At 39.4% G+C, this 20,846-nt stretch overlaps 1 protein-coding gene across 2 annotated transcripts in view; it reads left to right on the top strand.

The window, feature by feature from the left end:
- stxbp5a (syntaxin binding protein 5a (tomosyn)) overlaps nt 1–20,846 on the top strand; it is a 121,943-nt gene extending 101,097 nt beyond the window's left edge. Inside the window, exons 17-28 of one of the 2 annotated variants that reach the window (XM_059355896.1) lie at nt 915–1,087; nt 1,440–1,565; nt 2,440–2,591; nt 5,297–5,359; nt 8,264–8,317; nt 11,042–11,092; nt 12,590–12,871; nt 13,194–13,563; nt 15,402–15,567; nt 15,882–15,993; nt 16,108–16,328; nt 17,878–20,846. In XM_059355896.1, the coding sequence (XP_059211879.1) occupies nt 915–1,087; nt 1,440–1,565; nt 2,440–2,591; nt 5,297–5,359; nt 8,264–8,317; nt 11,042–11,092; nt 12,590–12,871; nt 13,194–13,563; nt 15,402–15,567; nt 15,882–15,993; nt 16,108–16,328; nt 17,878–17,919 (1,812 nt within the window). In that variant the 3' untranslated portion in view covers nt 17,920–20,846. The remainder of the gene's footprint in view (nt 1–914; nt 1,088–1,439; nt 1,566–2,439; nt 2,592–5,296; nt 5,360–8,263; nt 8,318–11,041; nt 11,093–12,589; nt 12,872–13,193; nt 13,564–15,401; nt 15,568–15,881; nt 15,994–16,107; nt 16,329–17,877) is intronic. The other variant, XM_059355897.1, reaches the window with a different exon arrangement.

The following is a 20,846-nucleotide window of genomic DNA, read 5'->3' as shown; positions in this document are numbered from 1 at the left end:
AGAATGCAAAAAAGAGGAGCTTATGAACATTGTGTGTGTGTGTGTGTGTGTGTGTGTGTGTGTGTGTGTGGCTGTGCGAAGGCGGAGGTTGCAGAGAAGTAGCCTGAAGGAGGACTTAGAGGAATGGAATATTTCAGTATTGGAGGACCTCTTTGACTCTCAATCTGCCTACACACACACACACACACACACACACACACACACACACAGTCACGTCAAACAAATCTCTATTATCAAAGTGACTCTGTGGATGTGCGGCTGTCACTCAGACTTTTTCCTTCCACAGCTTCCTCAGAGGAATTCACAAAGAGTTGTTGTTTACAAGAGTTTTGTGCCTTTATTATGATGATTTTCATGAATTCCTTGAGAGCTGCTGAAAGATTAGTCAACTAGTGGTTTAATCAAAAAAATGATCTATTTTACTGTTTTGATCATAATAAATCATTTAGGTAATTTTTCTTTTTGTTTTTTTTTCATTATTGGGGGGATATGTACTTATGTTATATCGGTCTACTGTATGTCAATCTGTTATTTTTTATGGTTTATTCTTATTTTATTTTGTATGTTTTCTTTATACAGTTCCTATGTACCTAAAAAAATCCTTTATCTACTTTCAACTGTATGTTGTCAACTTTGAAAACCTCAATAAAAAGAGAAAAGTAATGTAAAAATGAATGGGTGTTGTACTAAAAAAAAAAAAAAACATTATAAGACAGCCAGGGTGAACATTTTTAACTATTTTCTTATGTTTCAATTAATCAAATATTAATTATTGGCAGATTGATAAATAATGAAAATAATCGTTAGCTGCAGCCCTGTTATCCTCTTTTATAAATGTGCTGATTTCTCTTCTCTCTCCTTTATGTGTGTGTGTGTGTGTGTGTGTGTGTGTGTGTGTGTGTTGTCTTATACAGTTACTAGAGGTGCGAATGCAGTACGAGCTAAACGACATAGAGTCTCCAGACGGAGGGGGAGAACAAACTTCGGCTCATCCCACCCCTGGTGCCTCCCCACAGACAAGCGGCCCACCTTCACACCCTTCCACCAGCAGCAACAACTCTGACGGAGGCAACATACCCTGCCTCAAGTATGAAACACACGCATACACATAACGATTACATAAACTCTCCAAAGCACTGGGAGCACACATTCTCACACACTCACACATACAAGAGTCTTGCTTTTTTGCCTCAAGCACTCTTGCACAGACTTATTCAGCGCCTGAAGCATTCTCAGCCACGGCCGCCCCATCATCCCCTTGCAGCCACTCATGCCAGACCCTCAACACACAACGGCTTCAGAACTGCAGCTGCACCACTTGTCATTCTCTTTATGAAACCGTTTTTTTTTTGTTTTTTTTATGTCTCTCTCCCTTTCATTTTCTTGCTCCTTGCTCTCTCTACTCCTCTCCATTCCACACTCCACCTTCTTCTCTCCAGAGTGCGCAGTACTCCTCTGAAGCAGTCTGCAGGATACCAGGTAGACTTGGTGGTCCAGTTAGTGTGGGTGAGTGGAGAGCCTCCGCAGCAGATCACAAGTCTGGCGCTTAATTCCTCCTACGGCCTGTAAGTATACAAACAGGAACATTTTAGTTGTTTATCTAAGTGCCTGCTATTTATCGTAGTTATCCTTATCAATCTGTATCATCTCAAGCTGACTAAAGTCTACACAGGCAATCTTGTTAAGACAAAATATGCAAAGTGGACATGCATGGAATTTTGCAGTTTTAGCAGAAGTTGCTCATGGCTACAGTGACAACCAGACCTGTCAACACGATTTATGACTGCCATTACAATCTGGAGGTTCCAGCTGTTTTTGTCCTCTGACTACACTGTTTTTAGCTCTAAAAACTAAATCCAGGGTTTGTGCAGGGTCTTAGAAATTGCTAAATTAAAAAATTTGAAATATACTTGAATTCACATATACTCATTGAGAAATGCTTTATTTTCATGTGCACAATCATTCATCTAAATCAACAATTTTTTAATATTTGAAATGAAACAATGCAGAGAAGACTCTAACCCTAAATTAGAACATGAAAGAACCAAATCAGTTGCCATGAGAAATTTTCTAATTCAGATGTTCTTCCAGGATAATCCAGGATAATCATTTTGTGCATTTGATCCATTTGAGCAAATACAGATATTGCTGTACTTATTGTTATATGCAAACATGTAAACATATAATCAAAGTTAAATCATTCAAAGTGTCAATATGCATTGATTCATATAGATATCAATAAAGTATGTAAACTTATTTTCCAGATATTGTAATAAAGGCTTCAATTGTCTTTTTGGTTGGAAACCTGAAAATTGCATCTCATGCCCATGTTTGTATAACCCATCTCTCCCTTTCTCTCTGTCTTTTCATCTCTCTTTCCCTGACTTTCTCCCTTCTGCTTCTTAAACTTCCTCCCTGACTCTTCCACCCCCTCCTCAGTGTGGTGTTTGGCAACAGTAACGGTCTGGCGGTGGTGGACTACATCCAGAAGACGGTAGTGCTCAACTTGGGGACGGTCGAGCTTTATGGCTCCAATGACCCCTACCAGAGACAGCCCCGCTCGCCAAGAAAGACACGACAGCCTTCTGGAGGTAATGAGGAAAAGGGATAAGAAGGAGAGCAATAAGAAAGTCAAAACTTTTCTGACCAAACACAGCAGTAGAAGTTTTGCCATTACAGTGCAGCCACAAGACATAACTTTTATGTCCTCAGCTGACTAATCATGCATCCAAGCTTTTTTTGTGTGTGTGTCCAAAATCAAAAGCTAGATGGCCGAGCACCAAACTTGCAAGTCACTCTGAGCAAAGCAGATCAGTAAGACCCAGTTCATTCTCTATTTCTTTACATCTATATAGGCACTGAGCTAAGGATGGCCACTAGACTCCAATAACAAAAACACGTCATTTTAGTTTGTTTTGTTATTGTGGGTTAAAGCGTTAGTTCGGATTCACCAAAGTCACACATTAACACAAACTAACTCCTGTGTTCTGTGAGGTAAAATTACTGTTTTTTGTCAATGGAGTTTGGGGGCTTTAATGAGAGAAGAGATAACACCTTCAGTTCCCCCTGCATGAACTTAAACAGGGCTGTCTGACAGTATGGCAAGGCAGTGAAAATATTCTAAATATAGCAAACACTTAAACTGATATTGATTTTTGTAGGTAGCTAAAATATATTTTGCTGCTCCCCCTGTCGTCAGCAGTAAATTGCTTAGTTTCTCTGCCGTAACTCTTGCCTGCTTCTCCTTACTGGACCCCAGAATACTATAAGTTATACACTGACTATGGATAAGTACCTCATATAACCCCACTACGAAACAATCTAAACTATCCCTTGAAGGGCAACTCAAACAATCAAGGAAAACTGCACAGAAAATCACTGAACATAAAATACCACTTGTCAACTTTTGGGGTACCAACAACTGCATTAAGCTCTAGTGTGAATGGGGCCTAGCAGAGCAAAATCATATTTTGTATTGAAGGTTGATTTTCAGTAAAGGTCTGGTTTAGAATTATAATCAGTCCTTTAGTGAGCATTATGATTAGTTTCCAGTAATCCCACGGATCCAAACGTCCCTGAACTGATCTGTAAACGGATACATATGTAAGAACGAATGAAGTCATAGAGCAACACACATTGCATCTAAAATGATGCTATCCAGGTTTAAGCCTGGTACACAACAAAGCACTTTGACTACACAAATACAAACTCTTTCTCTGAGCATCTTCCTCTGTCTTCTCCTCAATCACACACACACACACACACACTCTTACAGCCCATCCCTTTTACACACATTGCCACTGCAGCCTCATAGTTCCACTGATAGTTAACAAGATGCTTTCTGCATGGACACACTGCCACCCTGTGTCAGATGAGGGCAGTGCCGCTGTACAGAGGATGCCGCAGTGTCATGACGATGCACTGCCCATACCTAAGCAAAAGTTTGATGGATGAATAAGTAAGTCGTGGATGCTGAGGGATTTATTTTTGATGTTTGTGATGCAAAGATAAGCTATGCAGGCACACACACACACACACACACACACACACACACACACACACACCAATGCTTATACACAGGAATGTGCACATGTAAATACACACAGAGCATCTGGTGTCAGTGACTGGTGAGCAGTGGGCTGGCACCTGTCATTGCTTGGCGACTGTGAGCAGTAATCAGGCGTCCAGCTGTGTTTCCCTGCCAACAGGGACTGCTGTCTGCATGGCACACACACACACACACAGATAATCATAGACAAACACGCGACAAAGAGAGGAATTAGACTCAGAACAGGAAGAAGAAACATTAAATATGCAAAAAGAATTCATATGTTTAAAGTATGAGTGATAGGCTGTTGGTCAGATTACATGTCAAACTAAGAGATTAGTAGACATGGCAGTAGGCCTCGGTGGTATCTATTTTTTCAGTCTGTCACACAGTACCTTCCTGACATTTCAGGAACGTTTTTAAAGGTATTTGTAAAAATGAATACATAAAAGCTGAGCTACTGGTGATAGAAGTCCTTGTAGTGTCTGACACATTTTCTTGCCTACAATGCTAATATGTAGCTAAAATGCAATTAGCTTATTTAGACAATTGGGTTTAAATACTCGTCATCCAATATATCATAGAATTAGCAAGATAGCTAGCTAACTAGCCTGCCGCTACATACATACCTTTTAAAAACCTAATGCTTCACATTCACAGAGCGTAAGCGAAAGCACAGTGCTATCACCAAATAATTGACAACTTTGTCTGGCACAACTAGCCAGCTATCTGCTAACTAGCTATAGTTAGTTAGCTAGTTTGGGCTGGTTGCCCAAACTAGATAACTAGTTACCAAACAGTATCAAGGTTTTCTGCATGTGGAAGTTAGCTAGTTTATTTCATGTAAAGTAAATTTGAAAAGCCATGCCTGTTCCACCTGTAAAGACTGAGCTCTGGTGGTGCGTGCTGTTCGCTACAATATATATCATGTTAATACAGCAGCTAACCATCAAAAAATCAAAAAGGAGCATTTGTATTTTTGACAGTATGGAATATCATTGGGATTTCTAAATACCCTGGTATACTAATACTGTGATATTGCCCAAGCCAAAATACCAAAATGCTACCATTCATTTGTACAATGGTACAGTCCAGTCTTCAAAAAACATACAGCAATCCTATTCCATATCGAAGGCTTTCTCTGAAATGCCAGTTTATGATAAAGTAAAGAAATAGTAGACTAAAAAACAGTGTTTCTTTGGCTTTTTACAATCCTATATGAATTGAATTGTATTATCTCTGCTGCAGGTCTGTGCGACATCAACGAGGGCTCAGCCACATCAGAAGACCGCTGCAAGTCCCCTACTTCAGGTAACATGTCCTTCAGCGTCTCATAAAAATAAAAGTGGGAGAAATATAGCAGAGGCTTTGTGTTATCTAGACGTAAAAGCCAAACAGTGAACCAGTCAAAAATATACCTATATTCGAATCCAGGAGGAGCATTTGTTAGGGAGGAAGATTAATGTTTCAAAAGAGCCTCTTCTTTTAATGCTGTTTTATTGAAATTGTTGCTCATCAAACTGGAACTAGGCAGAAGGGTTTTTTGTTGAACCATAAAATTGTCTGGCTGTCAATTTCAGTCTACTTCAGTCTTTAGAAATGCACTGTTTGAGTTTATTACCATACGTTTATGGGTTTTTTGAGAGTATTTTCCCATTTGTGCATGCATTCTTTTACCACTTTGCAGAGTTCACTAGACAGGAATAAATTTGTTTAAATCTCACACGGTATCCTGCAAAACTGGGTTATAGGCTGTTAACGTATCCAATCTCTGTGATGCTAATTCAGTGTGTCATCTAAGAATTATGAATTGAATTAAATAAAACTCTGCACTCTGGTAGAGAAACCCATTAATTTACATTAATCAGAGAATCAGTTGAAAAGTAAAAGTTCAACCAGAAGGGCCTTGGGTATTTTGACATATTCAGTAATTTCATAACTGTAAAAAATATTCCACATTTAAATATATTATATCAGGTGCGAGATGATGTGGATTAACTTTTGACTTGGATTTTGTGCAGGGATCTTGTTTCAGTTTAAATTTTAGATGTGTTTGGGTGCTCTGTGCTAAAGCAGATATGTAAAAACATAAATATGACATCCATTGTCACTTAGGATATTATGCACCACTGCCACAGAGGAACTACACTGTGTGTTGCGACAATAAGATGCTCTATTGCTCTTTTACTCGCCTCCGTCTTAATCTACGTCATTAGTATTTCAGATGAAGGTGCTTGAAGAGAGAACAGCCCAGATCCATCTCATTAGGGCTTACTTGGCACTGAAAATAAGGAGCTTTTTAAAAAGGTCAGACAGAAAACAAATCTCAGAGTCTGGAGTCCTGCTGCAGGTATGATGACTGTCCCAACCCCCCATGTCTGGTGCCACCAGACTGTGGTCTGATACATCTGTCTGCTCTGCATTATTCATAGGACAGAGAGAGAGATAAGGTGCCTTCCTGCAAAAAAAACTGCCATAACAGTCATTTAGCCGAGGATTAATCTTTCTTTTCTGTTTTTCGGTATGCGATAATGTCTGTCAGTGGTAGAAAATAATTCCTTTTCATACAGTTTCACCTGTTTTACCTTGTAATGACTTGAGGTGCAATGAATTAAGACTCCATTAGTGCCCGGAGAGGGTAATTTCATTTAAGAACATCCTTGAAATAGTTTAATATGCAAAACATTTTTTATAAAATCTTCACTTATGATTGTCAATGCTAAACCACTAACAGTAATAGGACAGGCATAAGTAATCATGCATTTTACATTGTAAGGATATACAAGCTGCACAACAAAAACATCAGTAGCACATATTCCTTAATAGACCCCCCTTTTTTCTTTTGCTATTGTTCACAGTAAATCTCAGTGTTTTGTTTTTTTCTGATTGACATGTTATGTACTTTGAATCATTTGAATCTTTGATCATGGTATAGAAGCCCATTTCTGCCAGAAAAGGAAAAATAAGAAGAAGATAAAAATAAGAAGATAAGAACACTGTACCTTGTGATGGAAATAAAAAGATCCTGTAGGTTATTAAAATGACAAATATTAAGATGTTTATACTTGAGATAATTAACTCTTTCTTTTTAGAAAGTTTATCATTAATTTTCGGATAAAAAGTCCTTAGTTTGCTTTAGTGTATCGTTATTTTGAGACGCTAAAGGCTCAAATGCTCAAATGCAAGGAAACCGTCTGACGCACACATTTTGAATTGCACCTGTACTGGACGACAGCTGGTGTTGGCTCCATTAGCTTTTCTAAAACGCTAAATAAAAACTGCTACCATTGACAACAGTAATAAGCTGTAGAGCTCAGTATGTCTGTTCATATAACAGACCCACCCTGTATTATCTCATGAGCGTTTACTGACATCTACTGGTCATAGACCTTGACTACATATTCTCAGTGAGGTTGCTACGTAGTACCAACAACAGCAATACATTAACACAGTAATGTTATAGAGGTATATTAAGCTGTGCGTTAGGTGATTTTTACACACCTGGGAGAAAAAAAAAGAAAGCAAGAAATGTATAGAAAATGAATAGGGAGTGACTGTAAAGCACACTGACTTGTGCCTGATTTCATATAAATAGAGACCTTTCCCTAACACACTGCTGGTTCTGTTGTGTTGGCAAATCTGGTACCCGTAGTCCACCACAGGATCAACAATTGAAGAGTATCTGTTGATGCTTTTAGTATGTTTCCACCTAAAAGTCATTATTTTGATATGCCAAGTTATTATCTTAAGAAAAGTTTCTCATTATAATGACTTACAGGATCTTTTTTTTCATCACACTGGCAAAAATGGGCTTTCAGGGTATGGTACTCAAACGAAACAGGACATTTTTTAATTTAATTGGTTTTCATTTCGGGCTCAAATGCAATAAAAAGTTAAATGTCATGTAGACCTTTGATATCTATGAAATTAAATGAGAGCAAAGCCTTTCCCCGACTAGATTTACCCTACTATTTTTTTTTTGTATAAAAAGCAGGCAGTTGAATTACTCTTTCATCTGTGCATCTGTTTTTAGGGTTTTGCGTCAGACAGGGCATTTGCGTCAAACCAGTGTCCTGAATTCTGAACAAGCTTTATTGAACTTAAAAGATTCAGATTCATCAGGGTCAACAGCGACAGCTTGTGTGAAGTAACAAGCCAAAGGGTGTTTCTAACACACATTTACTCTACTTTACTTTCCCCCTTACAACCCAAAAGTGTTGATGTCAAACAGCAATCTACAGCAATTCTACAATGGAGGTGGTAGAGGAGGTAAGATTGGCCAAAGATTTTCATGGGAGGCTGTTTAGGCAGGTCCAGATTTGTCCCCCCCTGTCTCTGTCCTCTGTTTCATGGTCACCAAAGCGGGAAGAGATTATAGAGTCTAGAGTCTAGATTCACTTCTGGGTTAGCTTCTGTTCCACTATCTTTCGTTTCTCACTGTAATGAATTGAATCAACAACTGTTGTTTTTTTCCTCTTTAAAATGGCAAAATGCTCATATTTCACGTCTGTATTTAAGCATATTGTGAGAAAAGTACACACAAAGAACAGAAAGCTCACGGAGCAGAGGCTAACCTGGAAGCAGGGCAGGAGTAGAGCTGTCTGTTTACATACAATATACAGCTTCATTGCCTTAGACACACATTGCATGCTACATGTACGTAGCACGAGTGTCATATTGTAAATGTGCCTGCGTGTGATATCTGTCCTGACCTCCTGCAGCAGATGTAAGAGTTAAATAATTGGCTCTGTTCATAGTACGTTATAATGACGCCAAAGGGCAGGAAGGAACTCATCTGTCCAACTGTGTCTCTGTGTCCCTTCAGTGTGTGTCGATGAAATAGATAAGTGCATATCAACTGTTCAAAAATAATGCTTTTTGTCTGTGAAAGGCAGAGTTGTGGATTCTAACTTTTCTGATAGAGGTGACAGTGAGTAGCCTCTATCCTGGTCTCATTTAATTGGTCTAAAACATGCTGAAAGCCTTGTTAAAAGTTTTACAAGAAAGTTTTTTTTTTTAAATGTTCAAAGCCTCAGAATATACAGCACTTTTCTTGATCCTCCTGCATCTGCAGACGTTACTTTATTATTCTTGATGCAAAATACAAATAGTGTTACCCACTTTAAAGGGATAGTTTAGATTATTTGCAGTGGGGTTGTATGAGGTAATCATCCATGGTCAATGTATTACCCACAATAGGTGGCAGTTGGCATGCCTTCACTTTGGCTAAGCAGGTAGGAGTATTAACACGCAGGTAAAGAAATGTGCCACTGTGGATGGGGGCAGCAGCAAAATGTATCTCAGCCACCTAAAACAATTTTTTTAAGTGTACGTTATATTAGAAAGATTTCCATGCTTTACCTTGCCATCAGATGGCCCTTTTCGTTGGGAAACTGAAGCTGTTATGTCTTCAAAGCCACCAGACTCCATTGACAAAAACAGTAATTATACCTCACAGAACATGGGAGTTGATGGTTGCATGTTGCCTTAATCTGTTAGTTAGTTTGGGTCATTGTGTGACTTTGGTGAAAGTAATAAAGTAACCAGCAACTACCATGTACTGCAAGGTAAAACTATTTTTGTTAATGGAGTCTGGTGACTTTGAAGAAAGAACTGATATTGTTTAAACAGGACTGGCTTACAGAAAGGTGAAGTAGCAAAATTATTCTAAATTTAGCATACACTTAGCAAATATATGTAATCATATGTATATATTAAGGTGGCTAGAATATGTTTTGCTACTGCCCCTGTCCAGCAGTACATTAGTTAGCTTGTGTGTGGGTACTCTTGCCCGTTTCTCCTGAAACTGAAAGCCTGCTGACTGACATCTACTGTGTGTAATACACTGACTATGGATACGTACTACTTGCAGCCCTACTTCAGTAAATCTGAATTATCCCTTTAACCTGAGCAGAGGTCGACTAACAAGCCAACTGTGTGGATATGCATTAGAATAAATAGAAGGTAAGAGTAAGCCACATTTTCACTGTGGATTTGTGTGCATAAATTAAGGATTATAGGTGAAGTGTCAGACATTCAAATTATGCCTCTGGCACTTTATTTATTAAAATGCAAGCAAATTTTATCAAGTTAAGCCCCAAACCAATTTTGGCTTGAGGGTATTAAAAATGTCACAGAGTTTTCAGGGTTTTTGTACACATTTCTTCATATGTCAAGGTGGGTTTCTGTCAGTTTTTGAACCAAAGAAAAATAAAACATTACTTCATAACTACCATTAGTGAATATATCAGCATGATGAATGACCCCTTTCATCATACAGAGTTTCTCCTATTTCTTCCTCCTACAGACAGAGAAATCCCATCTAAGGCCTCCATTCATTGCTGTTTCTCTTTATAAGTTCACTCTTCTAAAAGATGGAATGATTTGTGAACCAGAGCCTAAAACCCAGTGTATTTTATAATACATGCTCGCATACAGTAATCAAGTGTATTTTGTTCTAGTTCAGACCATTTTAGGTAAGTGTGGCTAATACGATTGTGAATGAAAAAAGGAAACGCATATAAAAAAAGACCAGCTAGCCTACAGCCACTAACAGTAGACTACTTCAGTAACCATCTTCTCCACTGTCTTCTTCCATCTCCTGTTCAGTATTTTCTGTTTCCTGTTGCCTTCCTGTTCTTGGTGCATGCTCCTGTGGCATGAGGGTCCTGAATGGCTGTGCAGTTTTGATGTATCTCACTGTACCAGTCCTCTTTTGCAGGGCATTTTGCAACCAGAGGTCACTTCCTTTGTTTTGTCTTCCACAGCATGCCTCTTTGATATACAGGGTTGTCTCTGAGTCCTTACGCAGTGTCCTCTCCTGTGTAAAGCATTTTGGCTAGTCAAGTTGACGATTCCCCCAGCACTTTTGTTGTTTTGGTGTATTTTAGCTTTGTGCACAATCCTAGCCCAATGCTAGTTATCTAGCTTTGCATGGCATCGTGTGTTAGCGTAGACGTGTGTTTGTAAAGAGGGATGTTCTCTTTTTTCCAGCAAAGATGTCACGGAAATTAAGCTTGCCTACTGAGCTAAAGCCAGACTTGGGTAAGCCTTGACTTCGTGTCTCCAAACAATTTCTATGAAATGCAGTATATCTTTCTCACTCGGACTGGACTCCACCACATTCCACTAGTCCAGTTTTATCTGGTTATTAGCCTCAAAATTGGCAAGCTGTGCAGATATTCTCCTAAGTTTGCATGAGACAAAAGTAGCACTGATCTGACCAGAACTGAAATTGAATGAGCTAAATCAAAGTGTTGGAATTAAATTCATTTTGTGAAAAAATTCTGCTGTGCTCCGACTCCCACTTTTTGACCTTGGTGGGCGTTCTACTAGAGGTCAGTGGTGCTAAGCTAAACTATGCACACTCCATCTCACCGAAATGCTTCCTGTTACTTTTGCAGCTTTCTCTTTCTCTTCTGTGTTCCTCATGTCTTTCCTTTCTCTGTCTGATTGGTACCTAAATAAGTGCCGAAATAAAAATATTGTCACTTTACAAGGAAAAGACATTTTTTTCTTCAGGGGTGCACAACATTCTTCTCAAGTACCAAGAACATTGGATGGGACATCAAATTAAAATGTTTACATGCACATAAACTGTACCTGGATGGTTGTTAAATTAGGTCAGCCCGCTGGTGGGTCTGGCCAACATAATATTGTCTTTCAGAGACTGGAGCAGGTTCAGATCTAGAGAAGATACTGGAACTAGAACATCTTAAAAATCCACTGGTTCCACATTATGCATGGGGGCTAGATAATGCTCCAAAGGTGGGCTAAATTTTGGCAAAGGGCCCCTTGACCTCTGACCGTAAATGTATTCTATGGCTACCCATGTATCTCCCCTTTGCAGACATGCCCACTTTATGCTAATCTAAATAAAGTGTTATGCAGTGTGGTGCAAAAACCATACATATTTTCTCATGCAGTACAAATGTGTTGTGTGTTATGCTGTATTTGATTATATATTATTTATTCATAACAACTGGGGTCCCTATACAGCATTGGAATTGCATAAATTGGGTATGACTGGAAAGCTGAGTTCCAGTATTATACACATGTAACAAAAGTGCCTTATAGAACTGCTGATTTGGGATTTTGAAAATGTTGGTCCACCTGTGGAACTTGTGCAAATGGATAATTGCACTGGATTAGTTTATATTGCACAATATAGAATATAATGTATTTTTGTAATATAAAGTCACAATCAATAAGGTTCCAGGTGATGATGCTCGGTTTACCAATCTATCTGTCAAAGAGATACAATTAGACCAGGTCTTTATGTTTTTACCCATTTTTACGAATGCAAGACTGTATTTTTGGATATCTCCGAGCTTTCTGTATCATTAATATCTTGCAGACATCTGTCACAAACAAATACAGTTCTTAATCAACTGGTATGCCAAAAATCTTGAACGTCTAAAGTGTTTAATATAGAAACACTATAAAAACGATTTATTCATCTTTTTATTTTGTGTGTCCACATCTGTGTTGAGACTTTACTGCTTTGCGGGTGCTTTACCTCTCTCTGTTTTCTCCTCACTGTCCTCCTGTCTGTATGCCCGCCACGGGGTGCCAACCCATTAGACCACCGGGACAATTCTTTCAGCCGCTCACGCTCCTCCAGCGTCACCAGCATTGATAAGGAAGCACGAGAGTCCATCAACTCCTTCCACTTTAGCGAGACCTTCGCTCGAAAGGGGGACAGCACTCTGACACCCTGCCTGTATGTGGGAACTACTCTGGGTACTGTGCTGGCTCTCGCTCTCACATTGCCACCTGCTGGAGAGCAACGGCAACTGCAGCCAGTTATCCTTTCACCTACAGGTGGGTAACAGGATATAAGAGGGGAGGTAAAAAAAAAAAAAAGATAAGAGGGGAGGTAAAAAAAAATAGATTAATTAGATAAATAAATGATAGATAGATAGATAGATAGATAGATAGATAGATAGATAGATAGATAGATAGACAGACAGACAGACAGACAGACAGACAGATAGATAGATAGATAGATGGATAGATGGATGGATAGATAGATAGATAGATAGATAGATAGATAGATAGATAGATAGATGGATAGATGGATGGATGCACCAGTTTTGGGGATGAAACCAGACTGAATTGTGAAAACTATCTATGTTGTTCTCAGGCATGTTGGTGCGGCTGAAGGGCAGCGTCATGCGGATGGCTTTCCTGGACTCTGCAGGTTCCATGCAGCCCCATGCATACGAGCCTTGGTTTGAACCAAATGTCACAGCAGATGGAGAAGAAAGAGAGAAGGTCCGTAAGCGCCGGCCCGTCTCAGTGTCCCCCTCCACCTCCCAGGACCTCAACGAGAGCCAGTACGCCGTGGTGTGTTCAGAGAAACAGGCCAAAGTCATTTCCCTCCCCTCCCAGACCTGCATCTATAAACACAGTATCACAGAGGCCTCCTTCATCCTACGGGCAGATGTGGTGCAGATGAGCCAAGGCGCGTGTCTGGCGTGTTTCTGTGCCAACGGCCACATCATGACCCTTAGGTGAGAAACATGTCCGTCTGCGTCGGCCCGAAATAGCTGGTTATTATTAAAATGTATCAATCAAAGTCAGTTTGAATGAATCATGTTCATATGGTTAGATTTCAATAGATTGGATTGTTCTTCTTTTGTTTCTTGAATGTTTTATTACTTCAGCAGAGAATAGTATTAACACTTTTGGGTTTTTAAAAGAAAAGAAGCTGGTGAGTTAGTATTTTTCCCATTTTTTGCCAGTATTGCCATAAAAAACACACAAAAATGTCCCTTCTGTGCACAACAAAGCTTCTCTTCCACCAGATTAGCTCTAGTTGAACCGGTTCAGTTCAGGATTTTTGGAACCTTGCTATCTGGGTAGCTATTGAGCAAACCAGCTGGCAGTTTGAAGCCAAGGATTGTAATCAAGGATGTGTCATCAACAAATGATGTTGCACAACAAATTACAGAAGTTAACAGTGGTAGCAAGAGGCAGGTTGCGCTGATTATCATCAAGCTTTTGACAGATATTTGTTTTTAATCCAAAAAACAAACTTGGCTATTAATGGGACCAGGACAATTTTCAATTGACTTTTCCATTGTTGTCTTCCTTGTTCCCTCTTTAAAACCTGTAAATGAGACACCTTGTGACATCATCAAGATTTGCACCCTTGGTCATGGAAATGGAAAAACCTGCTATATTTTGATTTCAGGCTCCGAACCAATTTACCTTTGGTGAAAATGCACAGAAATGGTTAGATATTAGGTGCATAAACTGGAAAGGAGCCTGGTTCATGTTGGTGGAAAATGAAGAACTTTGCTTGATTATTTCTGCCTAATAGAGGAAGGGGAAGTGGGTTCAGGTGGCTGATTACTGTATAAGCTCATCAGGGTCGCACACAAGGATTGAGATGGTATAAGAGTTGGATATTTAGCCGTGTCTTGGCATAAATATGAGTATTTGGGACATTCTGAGCACACAGATGGACTATAGAGAAATGGATTAGGCTGCTGAGATAGTCTGAGAAGTTTATTTCAATGTTTTTTTCATTATGAAACTTGTCCACAGCCTTCAGTTTCCATTAAGTTGTAAAACTTTATACAGCTGCCTAAAAGAATAATTCACCCTTAGAATAACCATTTGGATATCAATGACTCACATTGTGTTACCTTGAATTAGCTTGAAGTATTCTTTTAAGCTCAAGAAACAGATTTCAATCACTTCAATGCAGTCTATGCAAGTGTAAAACACTTGCTTGTTGAAGCTGAAGTCTGGTTTTACAATGTTGTCAGGGCAGCAGATTGTCTGAACTTAAAAATAAATGGCAGAGAAAAATGCTGCCATCACTGAGGCAGACGGGCTCAACACATCATGTCCTCAATTTAACTTCTCTTTTTGCTCAAGTTGTCATTCAAAGTCAGACACAAACTTTTGTCCTATTACACACACTCAACAAACACACCCAGACCTCTATCCTGTTGTCCTAACTTAAACCCTCAACGCAACACCACTTGTCCTAAATTTAATCCTACAAAGTAAACCGATGTGACAAGGTGACATGCAGACATACCAGGTTCATTTTTATGCAGTGTGTGGGTGCGTGAGTCTGTCGCTCGTCCTCATTAATCTTCACTTCCCTAGAGGAGCGAGACCGAGACAGAACAGCCATCCATATGGGTGTCTGACAAAACAAGGATGCCCAGCTGTCTGCCTGTGTGTGTGTGTTTCTGGGCGAACATTGCCATCAGTGTTTCAGGAGAGTGAAATATGTAGTCCTGAGAGTGATAAAACTAAATTTATTAGCAGCCTTGTTATACTCTTTAAATCTGAAATCACATAAATCATTTCTGTGTCTCCCTGTCTCCAGTGTGCCGGGACTGAGACCGCTCATGGATGTAAACTACCTGCCTTTGACAGACATGCGGATAGCCAGGACGTTCTGCTTCACAAACCTGGGTCAGGCCATGTACCTCTGCTCCCCTACGGAGATCCAGAGGCTCACTTACAGCCAGGACACCTGTGAAAACCTACAGGTCAGCTAGCATCCTATATACAGTATGCATATGGATTTAATGAGCCATGATTCAGGATTTAGGGTTTAAATCTTGAAAAAAGTTTGCAGATTAGAGCCATAGATACATAAAAACAATTAATATAAATATATTTGGGAACATGCATGCACGGTATGTGGTTAATGTATATTATTATGTCTATTTTTACTTGAGAAAGTGTATACCAGACTCAGTGTGTAGTATGCAATGTGTATGTAGTGATTAACAAACCAATATACATTGGCACAGGCAGGTAACGTGTCTGCAGCAGGATGATGTGTGTGTTGATGTTTCAGGAGATGCTGGGGGAACTTTTTACACCAGTGGAGACACCAGAGGCACCCAACAGAGGATTCTTCAAAGGCCTCTTTGGGGGAGGAGCGCAGTCTCTGGACAGAGAGGAGCTATGTATGTCAAACCTACACGTGTCCAGACAGACAGTGGTTCAGTCCTTTGGTGATTCAACCTCATACTCACACAGCTCTCCCTGTTTTTTTTTTTGTCCCTTTCATCTTTACTCAGTTGGAGAGATAGCAGCTGGGAAGGCATCCCGAAGTCTGGCCCAGCACATCCCAGGCCCGGGGGGCATCGAGGGCATGAAGGGGGCAGCGTCTGGTGTGGTTGGAGATCTGGCGCGCGCCCGGATAGCACTGGATGAAAGAGGCCAGAAACTGGGCGAGCTGGATGAGAGGACAGCTGCCATGATGGCCAGTGCAGACTCGTTTTCGAAACACGCCCATGAGGTAACAGAAAATGTTAACTAGAATAAAAAAAGTCTAAAATCGGAGAACAGAACAAACGTCACAGAAGTGAGACCAGAGCTGCTCATGCCTGTTTACAGTGCCTCACATACTGATGAATAAAGACTGGGCTGAAATAAAAAGTTTACTGAGGAATAATCCTTGGGAGACATTGTTAATAACACAGATTACTATTTTTTAGCTGTTTTATTTTTAGTTGTGATTTGACTATCAAAGCTGGTTCCAATAGCTGCATCATTTTTTGCAAACTCATGGGTGAATCCACAGAAATTGGATTGCAGCATCGAGGAATTATACATTGATTGCTGTCTGCCCTGTCTCAAAGTCCGATTTACAAACGATATTACACAAATGATAATACGGCGCAAACATCCCCAGAAAGTTTTACTGCTGAGTGCAATTTTCCCAGATGTTTTGCAGATCTTTGTTAATTGGACTGTGTTTATAATGAAGCTCAATTGCATAGAAAAGTCAATTTTGCTTTATATGTGCAAATAGGACAGAAGCACCAAGATGCTTTTTTGGCAGTACAGTTAGGGGTGGCTTGAGAATTACGTATTTTATTTTTGTCTCACAAACACATGCAACCCTTTTGTGGAATTGTGACTTATTGGGAAAAGAACACGAAAAACTGTCCATCAGAGCAATTGTTTGTGAAAAATGTCCATCCACCTCAGACAGACTGTATAAAAAAATCATGCAATACATCTGATGCAGTGCGATGGGATACTGTTTGTTTTCCTGAAGAAGTTACACATTATTCACTTACGTTATTCAACCACTAGGGGGCAGTATATGCCAGTAGAAGATTCAGAGCACAGTTGCTAGAGTCTAATGTCAGACCTCCTGAGGCAGTAGTCAAAGTCAGGCAGTCTCACTGTTCTTGAGATGGAGAATTATTCAAAATACACACAGTCTCCTATTTCCTGCAGTGCTTATAGTTTGACAAGCTCAACCAAAGTTAAAGCAAACTGTCACCATTTATGACCTAAAATGAACTTCAATAACAGCAGAAGGATTTTCAGCCCAGAATTAATCGTGACAATCACGTAGCGTGTAACTCACCTTTTAAGATAAGATAAGATAAGATAAGATAAGATAAGATAAGATAAGATAGATCTTTATTCCAGATTGCACCAAAGTTACAAAACAATCACAATATAGGATAATATGAGAAAACAATGAACAAAATAAGTACCAATAACATTAGATAATATAAATATAAATATAACAGCATAAAAAAATTAAAAATAGTGTCTAAGGAGTTAAGTGAGTAGAGTGCAGATGGCATGGCAGCATGTAATATACAGATATATTGCACATGATAATGAACATAATAGAGTCCGTGGTTTTGAAAATTGTATTGCACATGATGTTAATATTAGTCAGTATTTTCCGATATATTAGCTCTCCTCCCTGCAGAAAGGGGAGGAGTCATACACAATAATACATTGATATGGTATTCTCATATTTTGAACAATGAACATTTTGAATCTTGAAGTTCTCACTGCATCATTTTCTCCGTTTCCAGATGATGCTGAAGTGCAAAGACAAAAAATGGTACCAGTTCTGATCAGTGATGGGGGAGGAGCAGAGCTCCATGGACACAGCTGTCACCTTCCATTGGCTCATCTGGACTCACCGAGACCCCCCTACCCATCCGTCTGTCCATCCATCCATCCCTCCAAGCCTTCTTCACTGGGACACTTGGGATTTTCTTCCCTAGCACAATGTTGAATACTGTTCTTACCTCAGTCTTAGGGTGGAACTGAGGGGTAGACAGGGGAGAAGGACAACCTCAGAGGGAGCAAATAAGTGATGTCTTTTTTTATGTTTTTGTCTCTTTGTTTATCTCTGTTCAACTTCTCCTCCGAGGTAGCCAATTGGCCCACGCACCTGGAGATTCTTCATTCTCATTTGCCAAAATGTCCTTTACTGTTGTCTCCGCTCCGAGCCCATCGCGGCCGGTATTCAAACCGACGAACATAGCTGAAAAAAAAAAGACAAATAATGAAGAAACAGACTACGAAACATTCTTAAAAATGTAAAAAGAAGGAAAAAGAAACTAATTACATCATTATATATACATAAATCTAATAAATGTGCAACGCTGTATCCACTTCTGAGTGACAAGTACAAAAGAAAGGGAATAACTCATCGAGGAGACAGGAGCAGGGCGTGAAGGCGGCGTTGGAGAGCTACAGGAAGTGCTGCGACAGTGACGCCTCCTCTATGCAGAGAGTCACAGGGATAAAAGCAACTTATTCTGATGTACACTGGATATTTCGTCATCTCGCTCAACCTCTAGACTCTCCTCTGTATCTTACAGACTTTCATATCGTTACCAACAGTGTGTGTGTGTGTGTGTGTGTGTGTGTGTGTGTGTGTGTGTGTGTGTGTGTGTGCGTGTGTATGTGTGTGTGCGTGCGTGTGTTAATTTCTATTTTCTTGCCATTCCTCTATTTGTTATTCGTTGGGTTTTTTGCTCTTGTCTGTATTATTGGAAAATCTCTTATTTTTCTATTGTTGTGAAAGTGGACGATATTTGATTTGTTGAAAAAAATGCGTTTTGTGGCTTTTATCTAACAACTCAACTTAATTTCTCCTTATGAAAAGGGCTGGAATCTAAAAAAAGGAGGGCAAGGATATAAAAGGCATATATCATTTAGTACTCACAGACATGGCATCATCAGATCTCTCCACTCTGAAATCTCAAAGCAAGTGCGTATAAACCACACACGTTTATTGTTTACCTGATGATTTCATTTATTGACCTATCTGATGTGATGTTAACTGCCTCCCTCACCCTCTAATGTCATACGCTTCCACAGTTTGGCTTAGTCTGTGAGTGTGACTGTACAAATGCTGATGAGATCAGTGTTAAACACAACGAGTCAAGCCGGATATGGTGGCGTTTCCACATTCTGGAGTACACATCAATACAGAGACATACACATGAGTAGAAACCCATACTTATGTGTATTCGTATATGCAGGAGAATAGAAATCCTTTAACGGCATACATTTAAATCATATTTTTGCTGCCAGTTGTCTGTATGAGAAAGTCGTCTGTGTGATTTATTTGTTAATATTTATTTATTGAGGTGCAAGAGACCGTTGTGTTTGGTGTCAGAAACGTTCATCTTCATTATTATCTCGTTTCTATTTCCATATTTGCAGTAAAAAGCTCAAATGTGGTGTTATCTCTCTGTCTACCAGGCTTTTAACCTTTATTTGTATATAAGTAAATAGTTTGACAATCTAAGACCAACTGGAAAGTAAATGTCGAGGTTGCTCAAGCAACAAGAAGAGGAGAGAGGCCATATTTTTTCTGACGCCAAAGAGTTGCTTTAGCTTTTCCATTGCATTATCATTAACCACCAGACAATATACAGTAATATGTGTAATACAGTAACACTTCAACCATGGAGTGCAGACCCAGGATCAGATCCATTTAGGGAAATACTCTTCATCACCTTTCAGGGTTCAAGAAACGGAGCAAGTTGCAATGGAACTCAGCCATTTATAGTGTTTCATAATATGTCATAAAATGTAACATTTGGACTAATGTTTAATGTTTAAAGTGGCCTAACTGTTGGTTGATGGCTGTTTCCTTTAAAACCATTCCACTACAGCTCAGACACAACAATATTCATGGTATACATCTGTGTATGTGTGTGTGGGACTGTGTGTGTGGGACTGTGTTTTGAATGTCTCTGTAAATTAAGAAATATAATTTGATTTTTTTTTTTTTTTTCAATAATTGATGTCCTAGTCTCCCCAGCCAGCAGTGTGTGTCCTGTTGAGTGTCTGTTACACAAACTAAAGCCACCAATGACGATAAAAAGATAACAATAGGATAATGAGTATTAGAGGATGACCTCTGAATTCAGGTTTAATTTAACAGGTGTTTTGTCTTTGAACACATGCTTTGACTGTTTCTCGCTTCAGTCTTTCTCTCTTCCTCTGGTGAGTCTTTCACAGGCTCTCTTGGTTCCACAGCGACAGATTTGGCCTTCTCTGTGTTTAGTAAGCATTGTAGTGTGGGTGTTGGTAGGTGCAGTAGCTCTGTCTTTAAACCCCAAGGTGTAGAAAAAGAAAAAAACAACTTCAGGAAAACTAGTTTTAGCTAGAGGTCATCCCCAAAAACCTGTTCAATATATTTCCTCCTGACCTAGTTATTTGTGTGTTTTCTTTTTCTTTCAGTGTTTGTTTGTTGTTTCTCGTCTTTTCACTACAGTATGCGGTATTCTTACCCGATAACAATCCACACACACTCACGCAACGAAAGGGAGTCCTGTCTATCTGCCATATGCCATCTTCTGTCCTGGATTCAACAGTTATCAGTGGGTTGCAGTATTTTTCTCATTGTAGCCAATTTTCTTGTACAGTTTTATGCAACTTTCACATGGATGTTTATGACTTTATCTGCTGCCACACAAATTTAGAAATTCTGTAGATAGAGATTACTGTGCAATGGAAAATAAAAGTGGAAAATGTA

The sequence above is a fragment of the Centropristis striata genome, chromosome 18 (genome assembly GCF_030273125.1).
Source record: "Centropristis striata isolate RG_2023a ecotype Rhode Island chromosome 18, C.striata_1.0, whole genome shotgun sequence".
Classification (NCBI taxonomy): Eukaryota; Metazoa; Chordata; class Actinopteri; order Perciformes; family Serranidae; genus Centropristis; species Centropristis striata.
Note: the sequence above shows the minus strand (reverse complement) of the source record. Positions and strands in the feature narration are given on the sequence as shown.